Genomic DNA, 12500 nt, shown 5'->3' on the forward strand with positions numbered 1-12500 from the left:
GTCACGACCGAAGATCACACTTAAGACCGCGTTCCATTCGCTCGTGGGCTACGGTTTTGCGAACTGAGTAATGGCGGACCGATTGTTAGTGGTTTTCATCCGGTTATTTCCAGGCTAACATAGCATGTAGCGCTTTAATTTTTAGCTGTCCTTATTACCATAAACATTTAAAGTCAATTTAAGTTCAAAAAGGACACACAAATTTTCGTAGTAGTAGCACTTTAAGCATTTGCAAGAACGCTACACAAATTAACTAATACAAACAACGGAGGACCTCAAAGAATGACCTTTAAAAAAGGCCATTTAAAACTTCAACGGGGTATCCGAGAATAAACCTTTTTTTGCGCAACATGAATGACTTTCTCTATATATGTTCACTTGCGGTAACTGTTTTGTTCAATTTTGCTGTTTTATTGTGCAGACTACTCAGTTGGAAAATGGTAATTCGTGTTCTTCAAAGTGTCAAATGTCTAATACTAAGATCTTCTTTAATTTTCACGCATTACCCTCCAAGATTCCATTGTTCTGGGCTAATTTGATTGGGAATTTATTTTTAAACATCTCCGACAGTATACACTGGTTTTCAAATAGAATTTCCGTAGAAATGATAAATGAAACCGACAGACTGTCTTTTAACGTGCCCCTGTGAACAAAAATCAATTCATATTTTTCTTTGGATTTCAAAACTATGTTAACAAAACACTAAGTGACCCACGTTTTAAGCCTTGATTTCAAAAAGACACCTCTTTATTTTAACTGGAATTTTCCTATTTAATGGTCCGCTATTACTAACATTATGTTCTTGAGAGAGCTGGATCGAGGAGAAAATGACGTCAAAGGTTCACTAGTTTAAGAATGCAATACGTGTGTACGCCGCAGAATTAATATGCAGCACGGGGGTTTTGGGCTTTCAGACTTTTAAACTCACGCTTTGCATATATAATAAGCTGCGTTCACACGCTGACATTTTAAGCTAGTTAGCCTCTGACGTCACTTTTCCCTGGATCCAACCGTCTGAGGTCCAATCGGTCAGTTTTGAACGCGAGTAATGGCGGACCGTGAAATCCAAAACTTACACTCAAAGTAAACGGCCTTTGGATAAAACTCAAAGCTCAAAATTTTGCCAGTCAGCAAACACACTTTCAAAATCTGAAGGAAAAAAGGAAGTGTTTTTTTTTATCACAGGGGCACTTTAAAGAAGTTGATAACAATGGTAATTCGTCATGGTAATTCGTGTCGTCCGTTCATGCTCTTAAATATTAGTAGTATTTCACATATCGTTACCGACAACTACCGGTGGTCATTTTTTTCAGCAAATTGGAAAATAGTTTACGAAAGACTTTACGAATTAGCGATGATGTTTTCTTGAGGAGGCACTATTAGGTCAACGAAACAGCGGCGGCAAGGTTGAATCTCTCGTTGATCAATTGGCGCGATTTGGACATGCGCCAACGGCAATCCATCATAGCAGTCTCCGTGATGGAGTCTATTGTCCCACCTCGCACAAAAACTATTTCGTCTTTTCCTGTATAAAAGATAGGTGCATCGTGCTTAAATTCAATGTCTTTGGAGTAGTGCAACTTGGGAGCAGGTAAGTGTACAGTTTGCCCCACAAGAAGTAATAGCAATTAATCGTGCCAAAGGTTAATCTCCTCCAACCAGCAAAAGTCATTCAAAAAAATTACCTCACATAATTCAGCACCTACCCAGGCAAATGTCCAGTATTTTGCATTCAGAGTATTTAGAAGGAATGTCTTACCACAGTTACACGGGCCTATAAGTTTTGTCACACCCTTTAAAGTTAAAAGCCTTCATTTGCTTCGGCAAATTCAGTTTCTGATATACCATTTCGCTGTAAAATATCTCGAGCCATACATAACCAGTGGGTGTTGCATCATTCAACGCAATCTTCATATTTCACTTCGTGCAGTATTTCCATACGTGTTCTTTGACTTCTTTGAAGGTTAGGAATAGCTTCCTCTATGTCCCAACCAATAGTTAAGACCTCGTCTGCTGCTGTGTACCTGCGATTGGCTATGAGAATTCAACTAGATCTGTTAAAAAAAAAAATTTGCAGAGCTGTCAATGAATCTACAAGCCACATTCTAGTTTTGGTTTATATACATGAACATCATTTGACTTACTATACAACAGTAAACAATGAAAAGAACTGTGTTGGGTTTGGAATGTTCGTCGTTGCAAAGTGTCCGAGTTCGAGGACCGGCAAGTGCGCAACTACCGTTCTTTGTTTCCTATCTATGTTGTAATGTTGAGACTGAATGGATAAGTGTATGAATACAGAACCCAATAACATGATATCAAACATTAAGAAGATGTTTTGAGATGCGTAAGAAAGAGCTTGAGGGAAGGTATAGTCCTTTTTGGGGTGTTAATAGCTTAAACTAGGTAGAGTGCATATTCAACCTAGGTAAAATGAGGATCGACAGTTTATCCTAGGTAAAAACGGATTCAGCAAGGGACCGGATTTGACCCACAACGTATACAATATCCCTATCGCAGTTTGTACAAGGAGGGCTCAGTTCCGTAATAGTATGGATTGAAAGCGGCCTTGCAATTATTTTAGCGAATGCAAGAATTGAAAGTCAAAGAGGATCATTACAGTTTTGAACTGGTCTCCCGAAAAAATTCACTCCGGCTCGAGTACTTCCCCTATCTGACAACTGAGGTCCACACACCACTTGATGCACCGGTCCATCTATGAGGAATATACGTTTATGAGAAATTGATCGAAATTACTTACTAGAAAGCGACCATGTCTACTTGAGTGCGTCACACTTTCATTGGATTGACTTATGATTTATTTCGTTTACAATTGCTTGATGCCAGAAGTCATCTTCAGCACCTTTAAAAGCCGTATGAAACTGTTCTGATTTGTCAAATGGTTTGACCCTCTACGATTGCTTGTAACTTACTCTCTACGATTGCTTGTAACTTGACACTGCACAGAATTTTGTAGTCAGTCCTAGAGAAAGTATGAAGAGGCGGTTCATGGACCCGGATGAAATCAAATCTTTTTATGATAGGGGAAAACCAAAGCACCCCCTCGCGGAGAATAACTTAAAGTAGAGTAGAGAACTAACAAACTCCATCCACTCATGTTGCGCCTAGTCCGGGTATTGAACCCGGTACACACAGCACGGTGGAAAGCGAGTGCTCCCACTACTTCGCCAACTCCCTTGTGACTGCTAAGAGTCGCTCTCGTTCTTATAGAAATAAAGTTAAAAGCCTTCATTTGCTTCGGCAAATTCAGTTTCTGATATACCATTTCGCTGTAAAATATCTCGAGCCATACATAACCAGTGGGTGTTGCATCATTCAACGCAATCTTCATATTTCACTTCGTGCAGTATTTCCATACGTGTTCTTTGACTTCTTTGAAGGTTAGGAATAGCTTCCTCTATGTCCCAACCAATAGTTAAGACCGGCAAGTGCGCAACTACCGTTCTTTGTTTCCTATCTATGTTGTAATGTTGAGACTGAATGGATAAGTGTATGAATACAGAACCCAATAACATGATATGAAACATTAAGAAGATGTTTTGAGATGCGTAAGAAAGAGCTTGAGGGAAGGTATAGTCCTTTTTGGGGTGTTAATAGCTTAAACTAGGTAGAGTGCATATTCAACCTAGGTAAAATGAGGATCGACAGTTTATCCTAGGTAAAAACGGATTCAGCATGGGACCGGATTTGACCCACAACGTATACAATATCCCTATCGCAGTTTGTACAAGGAGGGCTCAGTTCCGTAATAGTATGGATTGAAAGCGGCCTTGCAATTATTTTAGCGAATGCAAGAATTGAAAGTCAAAGAGGATCATTACAGTTTTGAACTGGTCTCCCGAAAAAATTCACTCCGGCTCGAGTACTTCCCCTATCTGACAACTGAGGTCCACACACCACTTGATGCACCGGTCCATCTATGAGGAATATACGTTTATGAGAAATTGATCGAAATTACTTACTAGAAAGCGACCATGTCTACTTGAGTGCGTCACACTTTCATTGGATTGACTTATGATTTATTTCGTTTACAATTGCTTGATGCCAGAAGTCATCTTCAGCACCTTTAAAAGCCGTATGAAACTGTTCTGATTTGTCAAATGGTTTGACCCTCTACGATTGCTTGTAACTTACTCTCTACGATTGCTTGTAACTTGACACTGCACAGAATTTTGTAGTCAGTCCTAGAGAAAGTATGAAGAGGCGGTTCATGGACCCGGATGAAATCAAATCTTTTTATGATAGGGGAAAACCAAAGCACCCCCTCGCGGAGAATAACTTAAAGTAGAGTAGAGAACTAACAAACTCCATCCACTCATGTTGCGCCTAGTCCGGGTATTGAACCCGGTACACACAGCACGGTGGAAAGCGAGTGCTCCCACTACTTCGCCAACTCCCTTGTGACTGCTAAGAGTCGCTCTCGTTCTTATAGAAATAACTGCAAGATATGAAACATTAATAACATCTCTCTATGTTAAGGTACTTTTTCCCGAGTACTGATTGCTAATGGACACCTCATGAACGTGGTATTACACTGGTCACCAGGAAGCTTCCATTCGCACAAAGAGTAGACATGTCTAGTTAACAATTAGACCCGTGGCCCTTGAGGGCGAAGGGTCTAATTGTTTTAGTATCACCGAACTAGTAGGACAGAAAAGGCAATAATAAAGTTAGCAAATGCAAGTTGAAGAAATATTTATTTGGGAATAAAACGAAAGAAAGCGTCACGCTTGTCGCCACTCGAGGACTATCACTAATAGTCCTCTAGTAGCGTAGCCAATTAAAATGCAGTATTTGCATTAGTCCACTAGTTGGGTGATACTACTTGTTGTTATTTCCCTCTATACAAAGCAAACGAAAACCCCAACAGCTCATAATCGATATACTGCATGTCTTCGTATTAGAATTCAGTAAAACGTTTCCCATCAGGACCTATAATCATGGAACTCCGGGTAAAAAACTTTTTTATTTTGTGGGGTTATTATCGAAAAATCTCAAGAAAATTAGCAACAGCTGTTTAATTTTGGTAAAAATAAGTTGATTTGTTCATCGTAAGAACATTAGGGACTTAAAGGGGCGCCCAACATTTGACCAAATATTCCAGAAATTTCGGTCGGAAGTCAAATGTAACGGTCCATTTCGATTCGGTCCGACCCGAAAATTTGGGATCACCTCTGAAGGTGGTTCCGAGTGATCAATCCGTTGGGTCCGGCAGAAATGGAGCGTTCTATTTGACCAAATTCTTGTTTCCAGACCCACTCTACTCTCTCGTGCTCACAGCATGCTCTTTGGTTGGCTCAAAACTCATGCTAGAGCGCGGTGACTTGGGGCGTGTTTTGTTCAAAACGGAATTTCCGAAATTTCAAACCGAAATGTTTGTCGAGTAGTAAGAGCTCAAGATCTACGACGGGGTCATCAACAAGAACGCCACAAAAGAATAATATCATTGGTTAAAAGGGGAAAGATAATCGTACTGCACGTGCGGCGCGCATTTCAGCACATATTCTTGTGGTGCTCTGCAGAACGACGTGACATCACCAAACGCGAGCATACAAATGTGAACCTTTCATTTACTATATTTACTCTGAAACGGCTCGTACCAATTTATTTCCAGGATTCTTCGCCCACATTATAAACTCGAAAAACTTACGATCTTGCAAAGTTATATTTAGAGGTGACTCGCCGTCGTAGATCTTGCAGTCCCTATTATATTCCACGAGAGCACGTTGGATATGAGATAGCCAACGATACGCGTAGCGCCGGGTTGGCTATGATCATCTAGCCTCAGATCTAACAAGCGTGAGTGGAATAATTGTTTTATTAAAAACGCCCACAAATTATGCCTACAGTTACTAATATTTGAAGAGCATGGTATAATAGCTCATGTACCAAGATGGCTAAGCCAATCAAGACTCTAGAACTGCAATTTCCAATAATCTAGCTTTTAATAATATTTATCGTATGCTGACAGGTACAATGGCAGATGGAGAAGCTCTTGACCTCCATTGCAAAAATCTTGTATATCAGGCAAGAATGGAGATCGGTGGTTGGCCAAAGTTCGAGGATCAACTAAAGCAATATTTTCTGTCAGGCCGTACACACATGACCATTTTATTATGCGGTAAAACTGGAGTGGGAAAATCACATTTGACCAATGCCCTTATCAACCGAAACCTTGCCAAAGAGGGCGATGACCTTGAGCCAGAAACTGTCAAGGTAGGTTCACACATAACATACATGAACTGAGTCGGGTCGTCAATTGCTGTTGATGGCCCTACTCACCGGATGTCGGGTCGTGAAGTTTAAAAGGGAAGTAAGCTTTACCGTCGGAAGTCAAACTGCCAGGGGCAGCTTCAAATATCTCGACGGATCGTGACGATCCGATCAGGTCGTGACGACCCGTCATTTGAAAAGTCGACCCGACTATTGGAAGTGTCAGGTGATGAGAGAAAGAAAAACTTCGATGAACAAAGGAGGCTGTGCTGCTCAAAAATTTTGTATGCTTCGTTCTCAAAAAGTAGCGACTAAAACATCGATATACGCATAGAAAATTATAATCATCGACCAGAACAGCATTCACGAATGTTGCGAATGTGTCTTTATACCCTGAGAACATGCTGTTCGGAAACAGAAAAAATGACTGAATGTAATAGCGCTCCGAAATGTGGAAGGCCTACTCTGGGACCTTAAGTCGCCGTAACTTAAGGCGACTTAAGAAAAAATTGCCCAAAAAATCAGGCGACTTAAGGGGAATTAAGGCGACTTAAGGCGATTTAAGGTGACTTAAAGGGAAAGTACGGTCTAGAAAAAGTTCCTCTAAATTAAGAAAACTTTTCCCCAGGAATTCGAAAATAGTTGCAGTTTTGTCCAGTTCCCTGTTAAAATGTGACAAGAGCCGTGACTTTGAAGTTGCCTCTTTCGTGACTTGGAGAGCACCATCTTGGATATCACTTGTTATGACGTAGCAATAGTCAACAAACGTGTTGGACCTTACCAAGTTCTTCGATCCCCGATCACTTTCTCAATGTTGTGTGACCTTTCTGCTTTGAGAAATTCAGATGTAAGGTGAACTATGGAAAACGGTCTTGTGGTTCAATAGGTAGTAGGCTATGTAGGCCATAAGTGCGACAGAAACTCAAGTCACTTAATACTGAAAGATTTGCTAGTCAATCAAACTAGGCGGCAAAAATCAGCCAGAGCAAATGTAAACAAGACAAACACCTTGAACATGTGACAAAGAAATATTCGACAAGCGTACCTTTTTCACTTTCTTCCTTCAGCGACAGCCGTCTTCGATGCTTCAGCTAACGTATTTGTTTGCTTTCACACGGGGAAGTGTTTAATTTACCAACGAAACTTTCAGATGTTGCTCAATACACGTAGCAAGGCTTTTTCACATCAACAATTACCGCTGTTGGGGTGTACGCTTTCGATGGGGATGAAACTAGACACATGTCTAGACTTGAGAACACATATAAAAAATAGAAAAAAAACCAGAAGCTTACACCGGAAAATTGAAATTTAAAGAAAAGTTGGCCGGCGAAAATAAAACGTGGATGGATTCCTCAAACGTGAAAACCTGACTGCTATCTTGTCTGTTCGGGTGTGTCATTTTACCAAGGAGGACTTCAACCGGGATCTGTTGGTCTTGGTGACATTCGCTTCATACGGAAATCTCAGTCACCTAGTCCAAAATATCATTATATTGGAGCGAAAAAACTGAATCAAGCAATATATGGACGACTTTCACTGTTATGCGCTAATAAGGTAACTTGAAATGTGGTAAAATTTTGTTAGCAGTATAGAAACTACTGAAACGATTTACTCTTACCATTTGATGGAAATATATAAATCGATCCTTTCTTTTGAAGTTGTAACAGGGCTCTCGTAGAAAGCCAAGGAGACATTTATTTCACAGCAATGAGCGCGGGATAGAACTGCAAGCTCTCTTTCGCTCACATATAAAACCCTCTTTAACGACCACGAGGTAAATCTGTTCAGAGGTGGAGCCAATATCAATACAACTTAGCCTCTCGATTAAGACCCAAGTGTACAAAGCATTGCTCTCCTCGCTTGTGTTTTTCTTCTTTACATCAATTATCGACAAGGACAATTAGTCATCCGGAGAAATCCTTGACTATTGCTACGTGATAGCCTCGTTTACATACACAAAAACAAAATATTTTGCGACACTCGAAGAGAAATTTCGTATCTCCGTGCGGCCATGTAATATCCTCGATTTATTTCACAGTTTCAATTGCTATATGACAGTGTCAAATGTCTATGTCTGAATGCCACTAGAGCTATAAAATGCTAGAATAACAGCAACCATAATAAATTATCAGAATTTCGGGAATAAACAAAGAGTTTCCAGCAATCTGATTGGTTGAGTGGTTTCCTATAGAAATAATAATATGCTTTTACTTTCACCACTCTAGCTGGTCAATATAAAGCAAAACAAAATGGCAGGGCTCCCACAGGCACTCGTGACCTTTACAACAGAAATAAATTGTGTCGGTTATCAATTATTCTCTGTGTCGATTATCACTTCTCTGTTGTTCAGCTCTGCAGTTATACTCACACAATTATTCGTCTCAGAGGTACACTCACTTTGCCTTTGGCAAATAACTGTTAAATATGATTAAAGTTACAGTGTATTGCAAGTTTGTTTTTCTGATAGCTACAAAACGTATTTATTTGTTCATCAAAAGAAACACATAATTTAAATAAGACTGCTATAGAAAATGCATAATTTAAACAAAAATAAACAACAAGGGAGTCAAACTATTTCACAACTGAGCGCAAATAATTATTGTTGTCGTAGTAACCTTCTCTGCAAGATTCCTGCAGCTTACACTGTCAATTTTTGCACAAACGTTTGGTAAATTTTTCACCATTCCAGTGGCATCAAACAATGGTTGTTCCTTTTCGGAAACCCAACCAATAAATGTTCTTCTCTTTCTTCAGTTAGGCAGAACATTCCAATATAACGCAACCAGTAACGTATGCCAAGGTCTTTCTCAATGAAACTTCTTTTTCTTAGTCATTGTTGACACTTTATAGGTTCTTTCTCTATCCGTGATCATCAACAATCTTTTGTCCGCCATTTTGATTCTCCCAGCTAGTGTCCATGTCTCTATGAATATGAGCAGACTCGCGTGAGCGTGAGTCAAGTCACGTGACCATAACATTTTCAGTGGTACATGCAAACCCCATGGGGACCTAATAATTCCCCATCCATGACGTACCTACCAACCCAAGGCTAAAAATTACATGATGGAGCATTTCTACGCGATCGATCAGCACAATAGGGACTTTAAGATAGTGGACAACGGTAGGCTGGGACGGTTAGATCCGTGTACCGGAGACTTGGGACGAGTACGGTAGAAAGGCGCGAATATTTTTAACTTAAGATTCGGCCAACATGACCGTAGGACGGTGGAATAAACTTGTCTTTTGAAGAGGCGAGAAATTCTCTTGTAATTTCTTTTGCAGAAGGTTCAATTAGCGAGGAGGAATTTTTTTTATTTTATACCATGAATACGAATCAGTGAATCCTCTTTATCCTTACCAGGAATTTGAACCATTTTATAAACTCTTGTTCTTAGGCCATCGTAGCTTGATTAAGAAAATAACACAAACAGCGATGATAAACATGGTATTCCAACGCATTTTTATAAAACTTGACGTTTCGTATGCTAGTCAGCACACATTTTCAAAAGTGACCGTTACAATTTTCAGAATTTTTTAAAAACTATATATATATCGCAAACAATAGGGGTCTGGAACCTAGACTGAGAAAAATGATCTGCAGCAGTACGTGTCTGGACATAATGAAAAGTAATAGCTAAAACAGCAATAACTTCTCACTACTAATATTGACATTAAGGGAAGGCTTTAGCTCTTGAATGAACAAAGTCTCTTTAATTCTGCAGTGAAAGTCAGTTTTTCCGGACGCTAAAATGTCAAAGTGATCCCATTTAATGTCGTGGCCAGTGGTTTTCACGTGATCAGCAATGGCTGATGAATGGTCACTTTTAGCTAGGGCCTTGAAATGTTCTGTTTTTCTGTCGTGGAGTCTTCGTTTTGTTTTGCCAATGTAGAATTCATCGCAGTTCCAGCAGACAGCTCTATAGACGACCTTGGACCTCTGAGATCGGTTCAAGCGATCTTTGTATGGAAAAAAGGAGTTGATGCGGCGTGTGTTTTGGAATATGATCTCGAGATTGACGAAAGAGTAGAAATTGTATACGCAGGATTTCAGACGTTTCGTGACTTGGTTACTGTGAAGACCTAAGTAGGGTAGCACGATTAAGATATCTTTTTTGGGGACTGTAGCTTGAACAGGGTTATTTGATTTGTTTTTATTTTTGTTCAATACATCGTTAATGTTGAACGTGATAACGCCTTGAGGGTAACCATTTTGCAACAGGAGCTTTCTCAGATCTTTAATAGCGGCCTGTAATAAAGATGGGGAGGAGCAAATTCGGAAGCATCGATAGGTGAGAGTGCGGATGAGGTTGATTTTGTACTTGCGAGGTGTGAATGAGTCCCACTTGGTGTAAAGGCCTGTGAATGTCTTCTTCCGGTAGACAGATGTAGAGAAAGTGTTGTCAGGGCAGCGTTTGAGAAGGATGTCTAAAAATGGAATCTTATTGTCTTCTTCGAATTCAAGAGTAAACTTAATGCTATCGTGTCGACTATTTTGAAAACTTAAAAACTCATTAGCATTGTCTTTGCAGTCAAACATGGTGAAGGTGTCATCTACATATCTGAACCAAAGTGAAGGACAGAATCTGCTGTTCATCAACCATTTTTCTTCAAAGTGGCACATGAAAATGTTAGCCAAAACGGGGCCTAAAGGTGAACCCATGGCTACACCATCAATCTGATCGTAGTATTGGCCATCAAATATAAAATGACTCTTCTTAGTGGCAAACTGCAAAGAATCTTTCAAAACAGAACGAGGTAACTGCGGAGGATCCGGGAGAGAGTACAATCTGTCCAGACAAATCTGTATTGTGTCATCAAGCGGCACGTTTGTAAAAAGAGAAGTGACATCCAAAGAACACATTATTCCGTTGTTATGTTTGTATGTTTTGGCCCAATCTGCAAAACTAAATGAATCTTTAACCGTGTGTTGGTTGGTGGAAATTGGTTGAAGTATGCCAACGAGGTAGGAAGCAAGATTGCTTCGCAAAATCAAAAAAGACGGAATTATTGATGACGTAACATTCCACAAGATTCTACCCAGTGGATCTTCTCCTGGTGTTTTATATGGTCTGCCAAAGGTTCACAAGGCTGGATGCCCTTTCCGCCCTATTGTGTCCTCTGTGAACACCTACAATTACAATCTTGCTTCCTACCTCGTTGGCATACTTCAACCAATTTCCACCAACCAACACACGGTTAAAGATTCATTTAGTTTTGCAGATTGGGCCAAAACATACAAACATAACAACGGAATAATGTGTTCTTTGGATGTCACTTCTCTTTTTACAAACGTGCCGCTTGATGAAACAATACAGATTTGTCTGGACAGATTGTGCTCTCTCCCGGATCCTCCGCAGTTACCTCGTTCTGTTTTGAAAGATTCTTTGCAGTTTGCCACTAAGAAGAGTCATTTTATATTTGATGGCCAATACTACGATCAGATTGATGGTGTAGCCATGGGTTCACCTTTAGGCCCCGTTTTGGCTAACATTTTCATGTGCCACTTTGAAGAAAAATGGTTGATGAACAGCAGATTCTGTCCTTCACTTTGGTTCAGATATGTAGATGACACCTTCACCATGTTTGACTGCAAAGACAATGCTAATGAGTTTTTAAGTTTTCTAAATAGTCGACACGATAGCATTAAGTTTACTCTTGAATTCGAAGAAGACAATAAGATTCCATTTTTAGACATCCTTCTCAAACGCTGCCCTGACAACACTTTCTCTACATCTGTCTACCGGAAGAAGACATTCACAGGCCTTTACACCAAGTGGGACTCATTCACACCTCGCAAGTACAAAATCAACCTCATCCGCACTCTCACCTATCGATGCTTCCGAATTTGCTCCTCCCCATCTTTATTACAGGCCGCTATTAAAGATCTGAGAAAGCTCCTGTTGCAAAATGGTTACCCTCAAGGCGTTATCACGTTCAACATTAACGATGTATTGAACAAAAATAAAAACAAATCGAATAACCCTGTTCAAGCTACAGTCCCCAAAAAAGATATCTTAATCGTGCTACCCTACTTAGGTCTTCACAGTAACCAAGTCACGAAACGTCTGAAATCCTGCGTATACAATTTCTACTCTTTCGTCAATCTCAAGATCATATTCCAAAACACACGCCGCATCAACTCCTTTTTTCCATACAAAGATCGCTTGAACCGATCTCAGAGGTCCAAGGTCGTCTATAGATCTGTCTGCTGGAACTGCGATGAATTCTACATTGGCAAAACAAAACGAAGACTCCACGACAGAAAA

General features: G+C 40.0%; 1 protein-coding gene across 2 annotated transcripts in view; it reads left to right on the forward strand.

The window, feature by feature from the left end:
- Window positions 1–12500, forward strand: part of LOC138012663 (uncharacterized) — a 32665-nt gene that overhangs the window by 11769 nt on the left and 8396 nt on the right. For both annotated transcript variants that reach the window (XM_068859491.1, XM_068859490.1), the window contains exon 2: window positions 5993–6237. In XM_068859491.1, coding sequence (XP_068715592.1) covers window positions 5998–6237 — 240 coding nt within the window. In that variant the 5' untranslated portion in view covers window positions 5993–5997. The remainder of the gene's footprint in view (window positions 1–5992; window positions 6238–12500) is intronic.

This window comes from Montipora foliosa, chromosome 8 (assembly GCF_036669935.1).
Source record: "Montipora foliosa isolate CH-2021 chromosome 8, ASM3666993v2, whole genome shotgun sequence".
Lineage (NCBI taxonomy): Eukaryota > Metazoa > Cnidaria > Anthozoa > Scleractinia > Acroporidae > Montipora > Montipora foliosa.